This window comes from Hyperoodon ampullatus (genome assembly GCF_949752795.1).
Source record: "Hyperoodon ampullatus genome assembly, chromosome: 3".
NCBI classification, from domain to species: domain Eukaryota; kingdom Metazoa; phylum Chordata; class Mammalia; order Artiodactyla; family Ziphiidae; genus Hyperoodon; species Hyperoodon ampullatus.
This window is the reverse complement of record NC_136916.1, coordinates 176,761,850-176,783,794: the sequence shown is the minus strand read 5'-3', so window position 1 is coordinate 176,783,794 and position 21,945 is coordinate 176,761,850. Positions and strand designations below refer to the sequence as shown.

Below are 21,945 nucleotides of genomic sequence, written 5' to 3'. Positions count from 1 at the left end.
GAACAGTGTTATTTCCACTGTTATAAATGTGACAAGCAGGAGGAGACACGGCTACACCGGTTATGAGGTTCAGTCAGCACTGAGCACATCATGATAAATTAAAGATCTAGAGTAATCCCTAAAAAAGAAAATGCAGAGAAATACAGCTACAAGTCTATAGAGGAATTAAAATGATATACTAAAAATAACACAAAAGAAGGCAGTACAGGAACAGAGAAACAACAAAAATGAGACGAATGGAAAACAAATAGCAAATGGCAGGTCTAAATCCAACCATATCAATAATTATCTTAAATGTGAACAGACTAAGTAGTCCAAAAGACCGTTCTGAGAATGTATGCCTGCACACCTGAGTTTATTATACATTCTACAAATGTAAAGGACGTACATATACCATATAATTTACAAACAGAAAGAAAGCAGACAATGATCTTTTAAAACAATGATATCTGAGAAGAGGGACGTGGCAAAAAAGGGTCGAGACACCCTAAGCCAGAACGAATCAGCCCCAGTCTCAAGTCTCTCATGGACACAATAAAGGGTTAACATTTAAACCAACACACGTACATGTGTACACATAAATTAGTACCACACTGAGTAAAAAGATGCCGAGGATGCGTTATTAGCAATCTGCTTCACTCTGAACAGCAGGCACTCCTCATCGGAGAATGAACCCTTCTAGACTGGATCCCCCCCAACCCAACTAACAGCTTATTACAAAATTTTCAAACTACAGGAGGGCAGAAGGAATTCTAGACTGAATACCCATATACTGCCACCTAGAGCCTATAATTAACATCAACCAATTAACATTGGCTCTATATTGGCTTTATCCTATACCTATCCACTTACCAACTCTTCTACCTATAAGTATTTCTGGACTGGGTTTTTTAAAGGGAGAAAAGCATTGGTGAAGAAGAGTGGTGAACTGAGAAGAGATAAAAAAGCACGAACAAAGAAAAGGAGTCATTTAATTCTTTTAATAAATCTGAGGCAAATGCAATCATTATCCACATTTTAGAGATAAGGGGTCTGGGGAAAAGGTTAAATAATGTGCCCCAGGCACGTGGCTAGTTCAACGGTGGGATTAGGATTTAAACCCACGAAGTGTGGCTCTGGGGTCCATGCAATCTGGGGATAGGGATCGATCGACGGAGAACGTTAAAGATTTGAACTGAAACACCATGATTCAGAATCACTAGATCTTAAAAGATTACAGTGACGGGTAAAAACGGAGCTCAAGAAGTACTTCACAGTATAAAACAGAAACAAGTAGTTAAATCTAAAAAAAAAAAAAGAGAGAGAGGGTCATTCAAACAATGCACATACGAATTTTTAGAATGTGAATCACACCTGTGGCCTCAGGACCCTGACAATGACAGCTCTCAGCTGCTCGTGCTGGCGTCTAAACTTCCTCATCTGGTCAAGGCGAGCCTGAAGCTTCCTGTGAGCAGGGTTGATTCGCCACACCATCTTCAGGTTTTCTTCCCTTTTCCTTTTGACAATGTCTCTCAACAACACCTGGAGTTTCTCATATTCATCATCCCAAGTCTGAAAGACTTCAAAGCACGCGACCATAACCTGGCATATAATTTAAGAAAGGAAGTTTATTATTAAAGCATATTTTCATCTCAGTGCCCTCAGGTTGGTTTTCTGATATATTACAACTCACTTTTTCAAATTCTTCATAAGCAACATGCATCAGTTTTCTCGTGCCCAGCACTTTGAGTAACTGAGAACTCAAGTCTCTTGAAATCGCCTCCACCAAACGCAGTGCCCTCTGAATGGGGTATTTTGTGTTTCGGATCTTTCTCAGATGGGTGAAAATTGCAACAAGTGCCTGCCTTATCTTGTCCAGCTCAGTGGCAGACAGCAAGTCATTCAGAGGAAAATCTTTCATCAGAGGATTGTAGTCGTTCACAGTTTCCAAAGCCTGTTTCAGACCTAGATTAACAGAGAAACAGTTAATGGTTTTCACACGAAGTGATACAACTATAATGTTATTATATGTCAGTTATACCGCAATGAAAAAAAAAAGCAAAAAGATATTTCTTTTAGGTTTAAATACTGGTTAAGTAAACTAAAGTATATCCTCACAACAGAACATTTTGATGTTGCACAAGATTTAGTGACACAGAAATTGTGCTATTTGAAAGAAAAGAATGTTATTAACAAGATAATCCCAGTGTGGTCTCATTTTTGCTTTTTTAAGAATATCAGTCAACTCATATGCACTCCAAAGGCTATGAGTGGTAGCCCCAAAGATTTCATCTTTTTTTGCTTTCTATATTATCTAAACATTCTAGTAATACCACTTTAGTTTTTAACATCTTTATTGGAGTATAATTACTTTACAATGGTGTGTTAGTTTCTGCTGTATAACAAAGCAAATCAGCTATACGTACACATATATGCCCATATCTCCTCCCTCTTGCATCTCCCACTACTTTAATTTGTTTTTTTTTTTTTTTTTTTGCGGTGTGCGGGCCTCTCACTGCTGTGGCCTCTCCCGTTCCGGAGCACAGGCTCTGGACGCGCAGGCTCAGTGGCCATGGCTCACAGGCCCAGCCGCTCCACGGCATGCGGGATCTTCCCGGACCGGGGCACAAACCCATGTCCCCTGCATCGGCAGGTGGACTCTCAACCACTGTGCCACCAGGGAAGCCCTACTTTAGTTTTAAAAAACTAGAATTTTATCATCCTTAAGAACAGCAAAATTTAAATTTTATACCCATGGCTCAAGTTAGGGGAATGTATTATGGACATGGAATCACAGAAAAACCTGGTTCCTGGTCTTTTTTTTTTTTTTTTTTTACTTCCTCTGGCATAAGATTTACAAAAGAAATGTATTAGGAAAGAAATAAAGGTTTCAGAGGTATTAAAAAATTCAAGGTATACATTTCAGTACTAGTGAGTGCCCATATCCTAGTGAATGTATGCAGTATGATCAAAATAACTGGAAGGTTTCCACCCGGAATTTCCTCTAACATTTAAAATGTGGGCACCACAACCTTTTTTGGAGGGGAAGAAAAGGACGTGACAACTACTGCAGTCCTAATGACTTGTTCCAACACGTCTCTGGTGGGCACAGACTGGTAGAGCAACGTCCACCCATAGCCGGTCATTCCACATTTGTGTGCCTGGTACATGCTCATTCAACATCACTCCCCCTGCTGCCCGTTCAGAAAATAACTTTATCTTGACCACTTTTCAGAACAGGGAGGAGGGCAGAGAACAGAGCAAAGGGGCAGGTAAATAGCGGAAGAGAAAGTACTGACCAGCTCTCCTTCCACAGCCCTGTGGGCAAAGAACTTCTGCTTATCGTAAACCATGTTTCTGCTTGGATTGTCAAAAGCACCCCTGACTTTACACTAAAAAAGTACAGCCTACTCAAGGAACCAAGTAACTGAGAAACAGGAGGGAAGCTCCCAGGGTCCCCTGTACTCATGCCTAGAAACTGGCTTATGTTCTTAAAACCCTGGAAGGGAAAGGGAGGTATGTGAGAAAATCATTTTCATTACCTAGAGCTGGGGGAAAGATGAGATAGGTTGCCGAGGAGTAAACAGTCAGGAAAGATGGTGCACCTATTAATTTTCATCACAAAACCCAGGTCAACAGCTTATTGATCAGACTATCAGCTCTAGTTTTTACCTGTGTCAGTGTCGAAGCTGACGGTGGCATGGAAACGCTTGCCATGTTTCAAGATATCCAGAGTCAGAAGAACTTCTGGGCTCTCTCGTTTCTCCTGGATGCGGTATAACGCACGTTCCAAGTTTAGCCAAAAACTAATTTCCTGTAAGGCAGTTCCTGAGGCAGGATCTCGATCAAGTTTGGTTACCTTAAATATAAAATAACATTCAAGAGTATTCAGCATTTAAACAAAGGTAAAAAACACACCGTTAACTAAGAACATGCATTATAATTTAGTTTTTATATTTCAAGCAGATTTCCTCCCTTGTATTATAAGCGGTTTAGTTTGAAATCAAAGGTCTGGACTTCCCTGGAGGTTCACTGGTTAAGACTCCACGTTCCCACTGCAGGGGGTGCGGGTTCGATCCCTGGTTGGGGAACTAAGATGCTACATGCCACAAAGTGCAACCAAAAAAGAAAAAAAAAAAGAAATCAAAGGTCTGAGACAGCTGAGATTAGTGCTCTCTCAGGGATGGTATTTAAACCATGTCACACGGCACCCTGACCACTCCACTCCACCTGGGCCGACATTAATCCTCCACTGAGCATTCCTGGGACCAGTGGGAGGTACTGCTAACAGTCATCACAGAACTCACCTCATTGACAAGAACTTGGACCAGTTTTCTCACAGATATTAAGGAGTAAAGCATTTTACGTGGTATTTTCAATACTGTGCTCTTACTTTTTGAATTTCTCGGATCCAGCGGTTAACTCCAGATTGTAACTGATTGAGAAAAGTTGGGTCTTCAACCTTATCTCCAAAGTCTGTAACTTTTGGCTTTTCTCCACGCTCATAACACTGTTTTGCAACATTTGTAATAATTGGATGAATGGGCAGGCTGATCTCTGGAATTTCAATATTCTGCTGCAGGTGAAGGAGTCCCATTTCAAGTTCTGCAATCTTTTTTTCAACTGAAGGAGCCATTTTATCACCATCCCTAAAAAGACAGGAAATACCTCAAACTTTAGTGCGCTACTGGTCTCCAAAGAGATTCTATTGTTTCAGGTCTGTCAAATATTAATAATATACATTTTATTAATGCAACAGATTTACATCCTCTTGGTTTACTAGCTTTTCCCTCCCAATTTCTGAATTTTACATCATCTTCCACAGTGTGTTGTGAACATTAAGTAAAATACGGCATTCAAACTAACGAAGGAAAAATGGTTTTTACCTGTCTGCCTTGCCAGACTCTCTGATATAGGACTTAAAAAAAGGAGCCACTGCATTGCTAATGAAAGAGTGCAAGGTTTCATACGGCGAGTCTTCACTGAGTGTGAGGACTCGGAGCTGGGAAGATACTGGCTTGTCTGCATCAATCACTGGAGTTCGTTTAATGAATGCCAAGCTGAAAGAACGGAAAAGAAGAAATTAGAACAAAGAGTCTCATTCTTCATCAGTTTTAATAACTGCAGCCTTCTTTGTGTTGCATGCAAACTAAAAATTCATTTGAATGTTTTAATTTTAAAATCATATTAGGAATAGACTAAATTGTTGCTTTTCTAATAGTGAAATACATTGCTTCTCTTTCTTTACTCACCTATGTGAGAACTAGCAAATCAAGGTTAAGGTTATAACATGTGACCATGAAAGCAGACCAAGTTAGTTTATCTCATATGGGGGTTGAGTTCATAACCTTGCCCTCAGGAAAACTAACCTCCCTAGCAATTGCAAGTTACAAGCCCCGATTAACTCCCTGATTAACTTAAATCTGATCCCATAATAATTTGTCCCATTCATTTATGGCATTGAATCACATGTCAACTTGACTAAACAAAAGTCACCTGCAAGTTGAAGTGACGAGAGAACATTCCAGGCCCCTACAGCCTGGCCTAAACCAACCCTCCCAGTTTCATCTGCTATGCACCCCCTACCCCACCTGAGACACCCTTTAAACTACATGGCCCATTCTCTAAACTTCATGTGCTTTTGTGTAGTTGCTTAAGAAACCTATATTCATCTGTTGAAATTCCAAGTAACCCCCAAAACCCAACTCCAGCATCACTTCTCCCCTGGGGCCATCCCTAAGCAGAAGCAATCTCCCCAGTCTTCATGTTTCATGGTATTCTACACCTCTAAGATTTTGCCAAGTATTACAGCTAGTTGTGTATCTGCCATCCTTTCTCCCAAAAGACCATAAACTTCTTGGGAAAAGGAACTATGTTTTATTCCTTTGCACACCTACTGCTGTATCTTACACATAACAGGTGCTCAAAGGTGGTTGAATTAACAGCTTCAACAGAAGCAATATTTGAATTTTCCAGTTCTCATATTATGTATATGTACTTTATACATAATACTTCACATTATTCTAAAAAGTCAGTGGAGCTTCCTGATGTGACACGCTGAGAAGGAACATAGTCACAGTAGTATTCCTGCTGAAAATGTGCAACTTGACTGTAACCATGGAGAAACATCAGACAGATCCAATGGAGGGGCAGTCCCTCAAACTACTGGCCTGCACTTATCAACAATGTCAATATCATCAAAGACACAGAAAGAAAGACACAGAATTGGATTCTGGATCATGGGAGAAATACTGTAGGGGACATTACTGAGAAAATATGAATATGTACTATACCTAGAGTAATACTGTACCAAAATTTCTGGAACTTGAAAACTGTACTGAGGCTATGAACAAGAATGTTTTTGTTCTTAGGAAATGCTGCGAAGTATTTAGGGATAAAGGGGCAGGTTGTCTATAACTCTCAAATGGTTCAGGAAAAAACATGATGATGCAAACATGGCAAATGTTAACTGACATCTGGGAGTTCTACATGCTATCCGTGCAACTCTTGTAAGCTTGAAATTATTCAAAATAAAAAGTTTTTAAAAGCCAATGCAAAATAAACATTTACTCATTTGAATATGAATATGTCTACTGGAGTATAAACTGGCACAAGCTTTTTAAAAGGTGGGAAATCTGGTAACACACATTAAAGACTTCAGTGATGCATCGCATCTGAACCAGTAATGCTATCTTTAGGGATTTATCCTAAAAAGAATCAGACCGCTACCTATGAATGTTTACTACTTACTTATAATAATGAAAACTCAGGTATACTCTGAGAGCATTATTAGATATGCTAAGTACATTATGGCTCAAACCTAGAATGGATGATGCCATGATATGGCAATTAAAATAAAAATATTTTAGGTTTTATACTGACTTGGAAATCCTCTTAATTTGAATAAATAAAATCAAAGATAAGAAACTGAATTAAAGAGCAGAGATCTTCTGAGTGTTTTCTTAGTATCTCTGTCTGAGTCGATTAGGATTTACATTTAATCCTCACAAGTTTATAGTCCACAATAATGGTATATTCATACTACTCACCTATTGGACTTAACTCCATAATGAATGTCTATGTTGATGTTATAGGAAATAAATTCTTTTTCTTCTTCTCCTTCATCACCAACATCCTCTACAAATCATAATAAATATTCTATCAAATTCATGTCAGTATTCCAATTTTTAATTTATCAACTGTTCAGAGCGCGATTAGCCTCACCCCAAGCCCAGCCTGACGTTTAAACCCCTATGTGACTTGGCTCTACCTAATTCTCCCTTCTACCCATTTTTTCTGACTGCTGGCCCAGGCACTTACTTGCTGTGGGATCTTGGGCAAGGTTCTTAACTTCTTGGCATCTCCATTTCCTTGTTTGTAAACTGGGGACACACTGGCAAGCCTGGGTCTGCCTAGAGCGGGCCCTGGCCCCAGGGCGGTGCTAGGTGGTGTCCATAAGGCCAAGTTCTCCCCACCGCCTCCCAGCAGTCTCATCCCCTGTGCTCCAGTCACAGAGGTCGCTTCCCACCCCCAGCCCCAAGGTATTCTGCTCAGGTGTCTACTCAGCGCTTTCTATGGGACAGGCATTACTTTAGGCGCATCACGCATCTACCCCTCACGACACGACACTATGGGGCTTGGCATGACTAGCATTATTCTTATTTTCCAAGCAAGGAATGTAAGTAAATTGCCCTCAGACATGTGACTGGAAAGGGACAGAGTGAAAATCCAGACGTCTGACTCCAAACCCCGGGTCCTCAGCAGTACACAGCCTGCCCTCTTCCCTCCTTAAGGCCTCTACAGGGAAACCCCCATCAAGAGAACCGCTGTCAAGAAACATCCCCAGGTCACCAAGGGGGCATTCACCTGGCTGTCCCCTCTGCTCTTATAGCGCTTTCAGAGCCTGCTCTGGGGTCAATTTATGAATACAGCAGTAATTTGAAAAAGCTTACTGGAATTTGATACTAAGATGACTCAAGATGCATGTGAATAAAATTTCTAGATAGTTAAAAATGAAAATTGAAAAATTAATATAAAAATCATAAAAATGGGAAGTAATACAAACCTCTAGATCTAGTACTAATCAGCTAGATGGGTACACCCTCTAGTTGAATTATCTCTGGTATGACATACTGTACGGAATAACTGCATTAGCAAAAATTAATATTGAAGGATGAATCTAACTTGATATGTATGATTCGCCTTCACTTCTAAGTCATGGTGTAATAACAAAGGCAGTAGACTTAACTAAGTGATCTCGGGAAAGTCATTTTTCTTCCTCTCAGCTTTAAATTCGTAAAACATAAAAGGAGCAACAGAGGAGGGGGCGGGATATTAAATTAGGTGGTCTATAAGGTTTCTATAAATGCTAAAAACTATGAGCAAAAGCTATTTGCTTCTTTCATTTTAAGATGAGACAAATACAAAATTCACACTAAAAGAATATAAAATATTAGTATATTTATTTATATATATATAAATATATATTTATCAAGACAATAACTCTTCCAAAATGTTGTTTTCAGTATAATTTTAGGAAGGAGAGGAGTGGGTGGCGGAACATTTTCGATGCCAGTGACTTCCTGGCTGTTTTTTAAAATTACTAACTACCTGAAAAAAACCCCCAAACCAACCAACCGAGTTTTCTAACTACTGAAATGTGGACATACCACAAGATAAGATAAATCATACTGCCTGAAACCAATCAAACATATAATTGCAATCTATAAAACACAAAAACAGAGAGTATAAGGAAATACCCCCAAACTAAAATAGTTGTCAGGGTGGTGGGATTATGAAATATTTTTTCCCTTGATTTTTGGAACTTCCAATAATGCTGTTCTATGATTTATATAAAATATGTCATTAAGATAACACCCAAACAATAGACCATAAAAGTAACATTCTATAATCACCAAAGGAAATTACTAAGTAAAAAATATGGTGTAACTTTGTTTTTTTTTTTTTTTTTTTTTTTTTTTTTTTTGCGGTACGCGGGCCTCTCACTGTTGTGGCCTCTCCCGTTGCGGAGCACAGGCTCCGGATGCGCAGGCTCAGCGGCCATGGCGCACGGGCCCAGCTGCTCTGTGGCATGTGGGGTCTTCCCGGACCGGGGCATGAACCCGTGTCCCCTGCATCGGCAGGCGGACTCTCAACCACTGCGCCACCTGGGAAGCCCTATGGTGTAACTTTGAATCACATCTTCCTCCCGGACAGAGCGGCATCCTCTATACAAATAAAATTATGTAGAAAACATGCCGACTGGACACAACATCTAACCACATCCCCAGCACATCCTAATGCAAACAGGGTTAAAGGAACCGGGCAGCAGGCCAGGCGATGAGTCACGGCTGTCTCGGGACCACTGTGAACGCCCAGCCCAGCCCAGCCCAGCCCAGCCCGCGCTAGGACTAACACTGCAATGCAGCAGGAGACAGCTGGGGCTCGGGAATGCACACACGATGACATAATCCTCAGACATGGGTATGCAAAATAGGTGTCCTCTACTGCTCTGTAAAATTCTAACTTCCTTTGATGACAGTAATTTATGCAAGTCATCATTAGTATCAGCCATAGACTACATTTTGGATTAGTTTTTTAACGCTATTCCCCATACATACGAAGATCATACGAAGTCTGAGGATGTCTGACTCTCATTATAAAGAACACATGACACTGTTTTATAAACTGCCAAACAATTTAAACTTTCCTGCCTCTTTATAAATTATTATATTTTCCAAATAACAATAATTCAATTTCTGCAAAAACTTTTTTAAAAAATTGTTTAAAGGAGGAGAGAAAGACACTTAATAGTCCATTCCTAACAAAGAGGGTACTAATCCTGCTATATTAGAGGCTTATATACAAACACAATCTGCACGTCTATCAGGTAATACCACTTTCGGTAAAGTTTGAACCAGTTTCCTAATGATGCTAAAGTTACTGGTTAATACACAACAGACCGATACTGTGCTGCCTATTAACACATTCAGGGAACTAAAATACCAGCACAGAAAGTGCTGCGCCCGACTCTCGGGTTCCCGTGCTGCAAGCCATACTGATACACATGACAGCGCCCGGTGGACATTTCTTTGGTTAACTTCTGAGAGTTTATCAAATTTCTAGAGATGTTCAAAATGTCATTTAGCACTATTCTGCATACGCTTCTATTCAAAGATGAATGTATTTCAAAGTACGAGTGATTTGTATCATTACACTGTGAATTAGGTGAGCAATGCGCCTCATTTAATGAAATACAGACAGATGCACATTCAATCACCTTAAGACTCATACCACCTCTCCTAGGTAGGTGGGTATGTGTCCGCAGACTGGTGAACAGGCAACTGGGGAAGGGCAAGAGGAGGCTGCGGGCTCCCCTGCCCTGGGTCATCCCTCCCTCCCTCTCCCCTCCCAACGTTCTCCAGCCACAGGGCAAGCGTGCTCTCAAGCTAGCAAACGAAGCCAGTCATTTTCTTTGGCCAGAGGACGTGTTACGTGCTCCTGGCTCTCTTTATCTTTCCTTGTCTTTTCCCTTTAAAATCCAAGCAGGCTCCTAATACCACATTACTTTGGCCGATCGCTGTCGTACACGCCCTCCCAGTTCTCCCGTGGTGGCTCTAGCTCTCCGCTTTCCCATCCCTGGTACTTCCTCCAGCCACCCTGACGTCCACCCGCCCTCCTGTCCTCCTTCTGAGGCTGTGACTTCTTCGCACCCACTCCCTGCCCTGCACAAGGCTGAGAGCGTGGTGAGGGTCTCGGGTCTTCTCTTCCATCCATAACATTGCTGGGAATTTGAAAGGAGGGTTGAACCCCATGTAATCCTTGTACACAAGGTGAAACTGGGGCTCCTCTTGACATTTCCAGAAAAAAAGAGAAGGAAGTGAAAAAAACTAAGTCGGTAATGCCTAAAGGATTTAAGGCTTCATGCTTTTTAAGGCTAACACTAATTCAAAAGAAATAATTGCTATGAAGTAAGTGAAAACAAACACTCCTATTCAATGGATACCAAGGAATTCAACAGAGAAATTAGTTCTTAGGTTTCAAAATTCTTCTTAAAACATCCTTTTCCTCACTGGGTCTTAAAATCCTGCGATTTTGGTTTCCTCACTCATGACAGAGGTGCTGGACTAAGTCTCTCCCGCCGTTCCCAGCCTGATACTCCACGATGCTGAGAGACGAGATTTCCATCTGTCTTCGCTTTTTAAAAAGAAGTAATGACTGCTTTCCCTTTCCTGTACATGAATTCCACTCACAATGAAACACCTCACTTTGAAAAGCATCTTGCTGCAGACTGCTTTGTCCTACAGAGGGTGGGGGGCCCACCTACAGCGTGACAGCACAGGACAGCAAGAACCCAGGTTGATGGACTCCTGGCCCAGTGCTCCAAGACAGCGCCGTGTCCCAGTAAATGTTTCCTATTAATTTATTAATCATTTTATTAACCATTTTGGGGTCTAAGCCAGAAATGAATACTTTTTAATCATCAATCTACTACCTTTCTTCTCTTTTTAGGGAAATTAAGTCCTCAGAAAAATAATGTTTAAAACTCCACAGAAACACTCCCCATACCCCTCCGTAGGCCACCACGTCTCTAGGAAGCTGGGTCCTGTGAGGAGCCCTGGCTTCATTCCAGGCAGGAGTCTTCCAGACTCCAGCCATCTCTGCACTAACGAAGAGAGGGTAAAACCCCCTGAACTTTGTGCGTCAGGAACAACTAAAATCCCAAGCTTCGGGTAAGCACCGACTAAAGGCAGCCACTACTTCCAGTCTTAAAGACGAAGCTCCAAGGGTAACACATCTGAGTGGAACAAAACCGAACCAAAACCGCACAGCGCCCGTTCCCAGCCTGGTCCCAGACAAGCCCTGGAACCACCACTCCAGCAGCTGCAAACCGCAACATCCTTACTGGTCCCTACCTTCACCACCCAACCTTTCACGGGACAGAACACACCCCAAAATGCACTTCAGGTCAAAAGCGCTACAAAAGTGTCATTAACATCGAAATATGCCTACCACGTAGGGATCACCTACCTGGTCACACTTTTAGAAGTACGCTATGAGGAAAATAATTTTCTATAGGCCAGGAATTACAGGAAGGAGATTTCTCTTTTTAAAATGGGGAGCTACAATTTAACATTCCCTTTCACCAACTCTTCACTATCAAAATTAACTGTTAAGGGGACTTCCCTGGTGGTCCAGTGGTTAAGACTCCGCGCTTCCACTGCAGGGGGGATAGGTTAGATTCGATCACTGGATGGAGGACTAAGATCTCGCATGCCTCGCGGTGTGGCCAAAAAAATAATAATGATAAACTGTTATAGTCACAACCTTTATTCTACACTTTAAAGAAGGCTCTACTTTAACAAAAAAAAGTTTAAAGCTAGCTGGAGTACTTAAAAATACATATAGAGATAGACCTTCATATAAAAAAAAGCTTCTATATTCAATGTGTTTGGAACATTCTTTCCATAAAAAAGGGGGGAAGAGGGGGAAAGATAAAGTAGAAGTAACTTCTGTTCATTAAATAAATTATACGACTTCATTGTTGGTGGCGGTCTTTATTCAGTTCAAACCATTCAGATTTATTCTCCATATCATAATGCAAGCCTGCCTTTTCACTGTAAATAACTACTGGATGTTCATATTTGATTAAATGTGCAAATGGCAATGTTAACTCATAAAAACCAGCCCTCCTTCTAAGTGACCTGGGTTAACACTTATATCTAAATTATGCTAGTGTAGCCAGGATGCTAATAAGACTGATGGGACCACATAGTTTTTCCTCAGATTTTTGTAAGTGAAAAATAAGTTAAGACAGGCTGAATTACTAGAAATACTTCCAGGACTTTTATAAATCCAGGAATGAGATAGGATTTCAGTTGCAGACAGTCTCATTACCTAGTCAACATTCAAAAGTGCAAGTCATTATGGAGCCAAGATTTGGACGCGTGGATACTCGTTTTGCTGAAAGGAGAAAATGTACCCATCAAGAACACAGAGGTGATTTGCACCAGAAAGCATTCAACAGAAATAGGGTCCCCCTCCAATAATTTTAGCAAAGTTCAATTATAAGGTGTTTGAGAAAAGTGAATCACTGAGGAGCACTCTAGAAGCAAAGAACAAAACCTACAATTTTTTTCTGTAAGAAAGAAACTGAGACCTAAGGTAGAAATCACTGATTTCAAAACAAAAACCGTGCAATGAAAATATGATCAAGAATCAGCCAAGGTAAGGCTACTCAAAATACAATAACAATGCAGATTAAAATGTATTTTAATAAAATAATGTATATTCATTAAAAAATGACAAGACAGATACCAAAATGCCGACAGTGGTCATATCCAGGTCGAAGGATCCCAGGTGACTTTAATTTTATCTGTATACTTTAATTTTCTATTGTGACTATATACTTTTTTGAAAGAAAATAGATGAGTTAAAAAAATTTTTTTTAAACAGTAGTGGTTTCCATGCAAGAAAACAACCCCAAACATAAAAGAAAACCCTAAACAACTTTAAGACTCTAAATATGCCTGGATGGCTTATTTGCTTTGAACATTCCTTGTGGATCTAAGAAAAATACTCTTTCACACTCGCTGACCCTCCTGCAGAGGCCAATGCTACAATGAAGCATCTCCTGAGTAGGAGAAACCTTTGAACGAAACAAACCATCTGCAAGAAACTAAGTGTGTGTAGGGGTGAGAGGGGAGCGGTGAGGCAGATAGTTGAGATTCTCTTACTGACAGAACCATACATCTTTTGAGATTATAAGAAGCTTGTCTCCGAACACTTTCAGACAATGCCCAGTCCTTGGTGCTAAGCTAGCATTTACCTGGACATCATCCTTGGCTTGCCGGATGGACGGTGCCACACCCATACATGTGCTGTCAAATAAGCTCGCCATTGGCTACAAAATGGTCTGAAAGCATCAAAGGGAAACCCTCCCTGAAGGCAAGCTCCACTCTCAAGGGAACCTAGGCTTGCTTTGGGGAGGTCACTAGAGGAGACTGCGGGAATATGCAAACCTTTTGTCCCGTCTCTCCACGAGGTGCCTAACCTAAGTCTCTCTCCTTTTAAGATCTGTAAAATAGATTCAAAGACCATGGGGTCATCATTAGGATCTAAGCATCACACAAATACAAGGCATGATGAAGGAAAACAAGCAGTGGGCTGGACACTGAGATGTCGAGTCTAGCCTAGGCAGTAGGATTAGCTGGTGTGACCTTGGGGCAGTCACTTCGACTGAGCCTCAGTTTTCTCGCGTCTGAAGTGGGCAGATGCACCCACTCAGCAGGGACAGCATGAAGTCCAAGAGGGAGACCTGTGTGCGCTATCCACCTAGAACAGTGATGCCCCGCTCGCAGCCGAGGCTGTCACTGTCACTCCTCGGGCCTCGGCATCTGGGTCCGCACAAGGCAGAGGCCGGGATGCCCGCCGGTCAGGGCTCCCCCAGCTCCGGCTCGCCAGTATCTCCCCCTACACCCGGACGACCGAAGGACCACAATCCAGGCTGCCCCCGGCGCCGCCCCTGACACATCCCTCCCGAGGCCGGCCTGGCCTGGACACAAATCGAAACCGAAAAGCCCATGTGACATTGGAGGCCGGGATGCGGCCTCCGCCCGCGCTCAGCCCGGGAGACGCTGTCTCCACCCAACTCGGCCATCTTGAGGCCGAGCTGACAAAGCGATCCCATTGTTGCCGGTGACGGCGAGGCTGGGCGCCCTCCTCCGTCCCCGCGACCCGGAAGGGGGCACCCTGGGGCCCTGGCGGCAAGGGGTGTGGCGGGAGCGAGGCGGGGCGCCGGGGGACCCACCGCAGCCCCGGCCCCGCACCTTTGAGCGTGGAGCGCTCCACCAGGACCGTGTGCACCTGCGGGTCCGAGAGGAACTTGCGCATCTGCTCCAGGGCGCTCTTCTCCTCCAGCGCCGCCTCGAGCGCGGCCGGGGCCTCGCCGCCATCCTCCAGCAGCAGCGGCACCAGCTTGCGCAGGTGCTTCTGCAGCACCGACACGTCGGCCACGTTCTGCACTGCCGACACCTCCAGGCCGGCCGAGCCGTCCTCGCCGCCGCCCCCGGGCTCCGACATGGCGCCGCGCTCGGGACCCGCAGGCAGCGCTGAGAAGGCGGCCGCGACTCGGCGCGAGAGCGAGCGGGCGGACGCACGAGAGAAACGAGCAGCACAAGCCGACCGCCCGCTAGCCCGCTGCCGACTGAGGAGAGGGAGCGCCGGCTCCTCCCTAAAGGCCGCCGCCCGCCGACCCCGCCCCGCCGCCGCCGCCCGCCTCCCGCTGCCCGCGGCCGGCGCCCGCCGCAGCCACTGGGCCCCCTCAAGGTACCGACGTCACGACGTCGGGCTCAGGCGGCCCGGGTGACTCCGCCGCGCAGCCTTCTGGGACTAGTAGTTCCAGTGCTGGGCGGGGCTCCGCAGTACCCACACCTCAAGCCCTAAAGGTGGGAACTTGCGGGGGGCGGTGAGAGGTGGTCAGGGACTACGTCTGTCCTGTTCACTGCTGTGGACTCAGCGAACAGCACAGAGCCTGAGACACTGCACTAATACTGAATGAATGAATGGTGTTAACGAGCTAACGTGTTTTGAGCACTTTAGCCTGTGCCTGACATTGTTCTAAGCACTTACCCTTTGTAGTTTCTTTGAACGAATGAATGACTACGATGTGTTGAGCTAGAATATAGTCATCTGTGTTATTAAATATACATAGGGAGACTGCGGATCTTTTTCAGAGGGAGAGGAGATGAGGGAAGTGTCACATTGCTAGGCTGGAAAGAGGGAGGCTGGGAGGGGACATTCCCAGAGCAGGAAGCAGCTTCTGCAAAAGCAGAGAGGCCTGACTGCAGGAGCGATGTACTGGAAAGCCAGGAGGTGACACCTGAACGGTGGGGTGAAGCCTGGCTGTTGTAGGTTCTGGTTGCCAATGGCAAAATAATTTCCCCCAGGGGCTTCCCTGGTGGCGCAGTGGTTGAGAGTCCGCCTGCCGATGCAGGGGACACGGGTTCGTGCCCCAGTCCGGGAAGATCCCACATGCCGCGGAGCGGCTGGGCCCGTGAGCCATGGCCGCTGAGCCTGCGCGTCCGGAGCCTGTGCTCCGCAACGGGAGAGGCCACAACAGTGAGAGGCCCGCGCACCGCAAAAGAAAAAAAAAAAAAAAAAAAAATTCCCCCCAGAATGCCGTGAGGACCACGGGGGAGACCTACAAGCATCCACCTAGAACAGCAGCCGGGGCTGACGCTGTCATTCCGATGGCCTCAGCATCTGGGTCCACACAAGGCAGGGACCGCCGTGCCTGCCCAGTAAGTTTTCCCCCAGCTCCCATTTGCCTGGACCTCCTCCAGTACACCGAGATGACATAGGGGCCAGAATTCAGGCTGCCCACATTCTTGGTTTAGAAATGAGAGTTATTATAAGGAGCAGTAATTGGCTTTTGAAAGTTCAAACTCATCACTCGCTTCTTAAGTTGGGTGGAGGAAGGGAAGCCAAAGGTGCTATTTTTATATCAAATTACACAGTCAGAGAACTGAATCCTGATTGGTAGAATGATGATGGGATGATCTGATTTCCCCAAATCGTCTTTGGAAAACTGCAAAACATGCAGTATGCCTATTCTTGCTCAGTTACCCAGTGCCAAGCCCCAGGAACTGCTGGAACATGAAGACTAATGAGATGATTCTTGTCTTTAAGAAGCTCATGGCAGAGGGGACAGATTAATATCCCATCCTCCTCCTACCTTCCATCAGTCCACTCTTTTTTTGTGTGTGGAATTTTAAAAATTGAAGTATAGTTAATGTACAATGTTGTGTTAGTTTCAAGTGTACAGCAAAGTGATATATATATATCTATCTGTTTCAGATTCTTTTCCGTTATAGGTTATTATAAGATTTTTTTACATTAATTAATTAATTAAGTTTTGGTTGCATTGGGTCTTCGTTGCGGTGTGCAGGCTTCTCATTGCGGTGGCTTCTCTTGTTGCGGAGCACGGGCTCTAGGCACGTAGGCTCAGCAGTTGTGGCAGGTGGGCTCAGTAGTTATGGTTTGCAGGCTCTAGAGTGCAGGCTCAGCAGTTGTGGCACTTGGGCTTAGTTGCTCTGCGGCATGTGGGATCTTCCCCGACCAGGGATCGAGCCTGTGTCCCCTGCATTGGCAGGCAGGTTCTTAACCACTGCGCCACCAGGGAATTCCCTATTATAAGATATTGAGTGTAGTTCCCTGTGCTATATAATAGGTCCTTGTTGTTTACCATTAGTTTGTTTTCTGTCTGTGAGTCTATTTCTGTTTTGTAAATAAGTTCATTTGTATCATTTTTGAAGATTCCACATATAAGTGACATCATATGATATTTGTCTTTCTCTGTCTGACTTATTTCACACTAGTCCAGTCTTATATCATATGCCCGAGCAGATCTAAATAAACTTCCTGGAAAAATATAAAGCACTGCAATGAGTTTGTGCTATGATCATAATGGTAATGAATAATAGTAACGCCACCAACAACTAACACTGAGAGCTCACTCAATACCAGGCACTCTGCTAAGGGCTGCCCCCTGCCTCATGTCCTTCGGGGTAGGAACAGGGCTGGAAGAAAATCTGTTAGGTGCAGGTTAGTGAGCTCTGAATTGACCACACACCATTGGAGCCCCAGAAACCCGGCAGCAAACTGGCAGATGGAGAGAGGCTGCTTGCAGCCTGCATCATGAGTCAGCACCCCCCAGGAGACGCAGCCATTTGGGCATCCAAGGAACTCAAGCATCTGCAATCTGGCTCCGAGCCAGGGCAACAGAGCAGCAGGCTCCGGATGTGCAGCCCTATATGTGTGATAGACTCAAAATTAAAAGTGTTTGTTGTTTCTAAGAGAATGGAGATCAGAGGAACCTGAACAATCAGTCTACAAGGATCCATACATTGATCAAATGTGCTTGCATTTCTGTTTTCTAAAGATGTTTGCTGTGTTGAATAAATACGTCGTAAGAAGAATGGTCAGTGTTGATTGACTGCTTACAGAGAGTGCCCAGCACTCTAAATTCCTTATCCTGGGGGCTGGCTAGACTGCCCCCGGCTGACAGGGAAGGGGATATTTCTGTGAGATGCTCCCTTGGCCTCCTGGAGCAGGACTCTGCCCCAAGCTGAGTCTGTGTGTGTTGCGGGGGGGGACCCTCCATCCACACCTGGCCTCTCCCACCGCAAACTCCGTTTGGCATCTCCGCTTTCTCATGTCCATAGCAGAGGCTGCTTTCAGTTGGCAGTAGGCAGGGGGTGCTGGCGAGAGAGAATTCTTTCCAAGTTGATGGGGTATGGTAGTGGCTGCTGGGCCACATGTATTTTATCAGAAGTTGGTGATGAACTGTCCACATGTCCATTCCCCACCCTTCTCCTTCAAGTACTGCACTGGATGGCCCCTCAAATCCAAGCTGGGGGCTCCTTCTCATCCCCATCTTCCCTCTCCCTCTCCCTCTCCCAACCCTGGGCTACACTGAGCCCTCAGCGGAAGTCCGGCTGGCCCAGCACCTTCAGGCTCTGCGTCTGGCATCCCCCTCTCCCCCCTCGAAATGCCACATTGGGCTCGCCCATTCATTCATTCATTCATTCATTCCATGGGCTCATTCCCAGCACCAGCAGGGCCTGGCGCAACGTGGGTGCTTGGTTAACGGCTGTGAAAGCAACGCCTCACGCCCCGGGAACGCAGTGCCGGGTGGCAGCGGCGGCCGGTCCACAGAGCATATTTTGGATTTTGACCTTGCCAGCTGCTCGAAACCAGGCAGCGTCGTTCCGTCGCCAGCGTGGGACTCCACCCACCTATCGCTCACCGGGCTACAGGACACTTACTGATGAAGCTCGTCCTGGCATCCCCCCCTTTTCTGTCTCGGTTCCTTGTCTGATGAGCCTCTGGGTGAGTCTGGAATCACCCCGGGCTCCTGGCGACTTTGAGCCGGGCTGGAAGCGGCTGGGGGGCGGGGGGGTGGGTGGTGGCGGGGGTTGGGAAGCGCCTCTAAAAAACAGAGCGGTCGCTTGGCGCCCTCTAGTGGCACAGCGGAGGACGCGCACCCAGGAATCTTTTCCTGTCGCTCCTAGGCCTCCTCCCAGCCTGCTGCCCCATCCGTCCCGGGGACGCCTCCAGGCTCACCTTCCCAAGGTCACCCGGGTGGCTCGTCCAGGGTCGCCAAGCGAGCAATGGCGGTGACCAGAGGGGAATGCCAGCCCGTGGTCCAGCCTGCATCCCACCGCCCATTGATAAAGTTAGAGGAGATTGCCTCTAATGCAGACAGTTCAGTCTCTCTCTTGTGCGCAAGCCCTCCGGGACGCCTGCCACTGCCCTGGCCGCTCCTCTGGAGGTACCCAGCCTCTTCTCTCTTTTTTTTTTTATAACAAATTTAATCAGTTATACATATACATATGTTCCCATATCCCCTCCCTCTTGCGTCTCCCTCCCACCTATCCCAGCCCTCCAGGCGGTCACAAAGCACCGAGCTGATGATCCAGCCTCTTCTCTTACCTGAGAACTGTCTGTGTCCCCAGCCAAGGCCACCGCTCCCTGGGGACGCTGGGCCCCACCACCGCTCGTGGACATCGTCTCTGAAATGCTGCCCTCGCCCTCAAACGTTCCCTCTCCCTCCTGGGTTCTTCCCGGCCACGTCCAAGCTGCTCCAATGCATCCCTTCTTTCGAGAAACCCCTGCCACACCTTCCTGCCAGCACTTCTCATGCTTTGCTGACTTTTTCAGGAAAAGTCCTTGAAAATGAGCATAGGTGGGGACTGCCTCTCACCCAGCCCAACCCCACACTCCCCCGCTCCCCCCCCAACCCCACACTCCCCCGTCCCCGTCCCCCCCCCCCCCCCCCCCCCCCCGCTGCAAGTGCTGTTGTCAAGGTCACCAATGGCCTCCACGTGGCTAAATCCAGTGACCATGTCTGGGCCCTTCTCTTGCTTGACCCTTGGACGCCACTGACACTGAGCGGCTTGTGTGTGCTGTCAACACTCCCTCCCAGCCCTGTGACACTCAGTACGTCTGCACACCGATGAGTCCCAACCTTAGAAGTCACATCTGCTGTTGTTGGGAGGAGTGTTCTAGAAAATGCCAATCAGGCCAACTTGGCTGAAAGTGTTAAGACCTATATCCGTGCTACTTGTTCTACCTATTGAAAGAGGTGTTGAACTTTTGGCTTATAACTGTGCAATTGTCTCCCTCCACGCAGTTCAGTCTGTTTTTGCTTCCTGTATTTTGAAGCTCTATTATTAGATGCATAAAGCATTGTTGTGTCCTTTTCATGTATCGACCCCTTGATCACAGTGAAACGCCCTACTTTATTCCTAGTAGCATTATTTGCTCTGAAATTTACTTCATCTGATATGAGCACGGTCTCTCTGGCTTTCTCTGGATCCGTGTTAGTGTGATGTCTTTTCCATCCTTCGCCTTTTTACCCCATCTGTGCCTGTATACTGGGCTGCCCAAAATGTTCGTTCGTTTTTTTCCGTAAGATGGCTCTAGTAGCACTTAGTTGTCTTTAACTTCATTCGAAACAATTTTGTTAGATTGTACGTGACAGCTGTCACATCAGCGTGCATTTTAAAAAAACTGATCAAAATTGGTGAATTTTTGTGCAGCCATTTTAATATGGAAGATGGAAGAAAAAAAGCAACATTTTCAGCATATTATGCTTTATTATTTCAGGAAAGGTAAAAACGCAACTGAAATGCAAAAGAAGATTTGTGCAGTGTATGGAGAAGTTGCTGTGACTGATCCAACGTGTCAAAAGTGGTTTTCAAAGTTTCGTGCTGGAGATTTCTCGCTGGACGATGCTCCACGGTCAGGTAGACCAGTTGAAGTTGATAGTGATCAAATGAAGACATTAATTGAGAACAATCAATGTTATACCATGCAGGAGATAGCTGACATACTCAAAATATCCAAATCAAGCTATGAAAATCATTTGCACCAGCTTGGTTACGTTCATCGCTTTAACATTTGGGTTCCACATAAGTTAAGTGAAAAAAACCTTCTTGACTGTATTTCCCCATGCGATTCTCTACTGAAACGTAAGGAAAATGTTCCGTTTTTAAAACAAATTGTGACGGGCGGTGAAAAGTGGATACTGTACAATCATGTGGAACAGAAGAGATCGTGGGTCAAGTGAAATGAACCACCACCAACCACACCAAAGGCCGGTCTTCATCCAAAGAAGGTGATGTTGTGTATAGGTGGGATTGGAAGGGAGTCCTCTACTATGAGCTCCTTCGGGAAAACCCAACGATTAATTCCAACAAGTACTGCTCCCAGTTAGACCAACTGAAAGCGGCACTTGACGAGAAACGTCCAGAATTAGTCAACAGAGAACGCATAATCTTCCATCAGGATACCGCAAGACCGCACGTTTTTGATGACCAGGCAAAAACTGTTACAGCTTGGCTGGGAAGTTCTGATTCATCCGCCGCATTCACCAGACATTGCACCTTCAGATTTCCATTTATTTTGGTCTTTACAAAATTCTCTTAATGGAAAAAATTTCAATTCCCTGGAAGACTGTAAAAGGTACTCGGAACAGTACCTTTTATCAAAAAGATAAAAAGTTTGGGGAAGATGGAATTATGAAGTTGCCTGAAAAATGGCAGAAGGCAGTGGAACAAAAGTGTGACTACTTTGTTCAATAAAGTTCTTGGTGAAAATGAAAGATGTGTCTTTTATTTTTACTTAAAAACCGAAGGCACTTTTTGGCCAACCCAATATTTAAAGTGGGTTTCTTATAGTTGGCTCTTGCTTTTAAAAAATCCTATCTGACAACCTCTGCCCTTTATTTGCGGGGTGGTGTGGGGTTAGAGATATGGCTGGGTGAAGTCACCATCTTGCTATTTGTTTTCTATGTGTCCCACCTGTTCTTTGTCCAGAAGTGAACCCTTGATTCCTCTCCCCGACACCCCTAGAGCTCCCCATCTCAGTAAACACTGTCTGCCTCAGCCAGGTGCTCAGGGT

At 45.1% G+C, this 21,945-nt stretch overlaps 1 protein-coding gene across 1 annotated transcript in view; it reads right to left on the bottom strand.

Annotated features, from left to right (window-relative positions):
- DYNC1H1 (dynein cytoplasmic 1 heavy chain 1) overlaps positions 1-15,342 on the bottom strand; it is a 67,058-nt gene extending 51,716 nt beyond the window's left edge. Inside the window, exons 1-7 of the mRNA XM_079698837.1 lie at positions 14,808-15,342; positions 7,029-7,116; positions 4,866-5,039; positions 4,373-4,628; positions 3,652-3,838; positions 1,673-1,944; positions 1,354-1,581 (exon numbers count right to left, since the gene is read on the bottom strand). Coding sequence (XP_079554963.1) covers positions 1,354-1,581; positions 1,673-1,944; positions 3,652-3,838; positions 4,373-4,628; positions 4,866-5,039; positions 7,029-7,116; positions 14,808-15,060 — 1,458 coding nt within the window. The 5' untranslated portion in view covers positions 15,061-15,342. The remainder of the gene's footprint in view (positions 1-1,353; positions 1,582-1,672; positions 1,945-3,651; positions 3,839-4,372; positions 4,629-4,865; positions 5,040-7,028; positions 7,117-14,807) is intronic.
- Between the last annotated feature and the right edge of the window lie 6,603 nt (positions 15,343-21,945).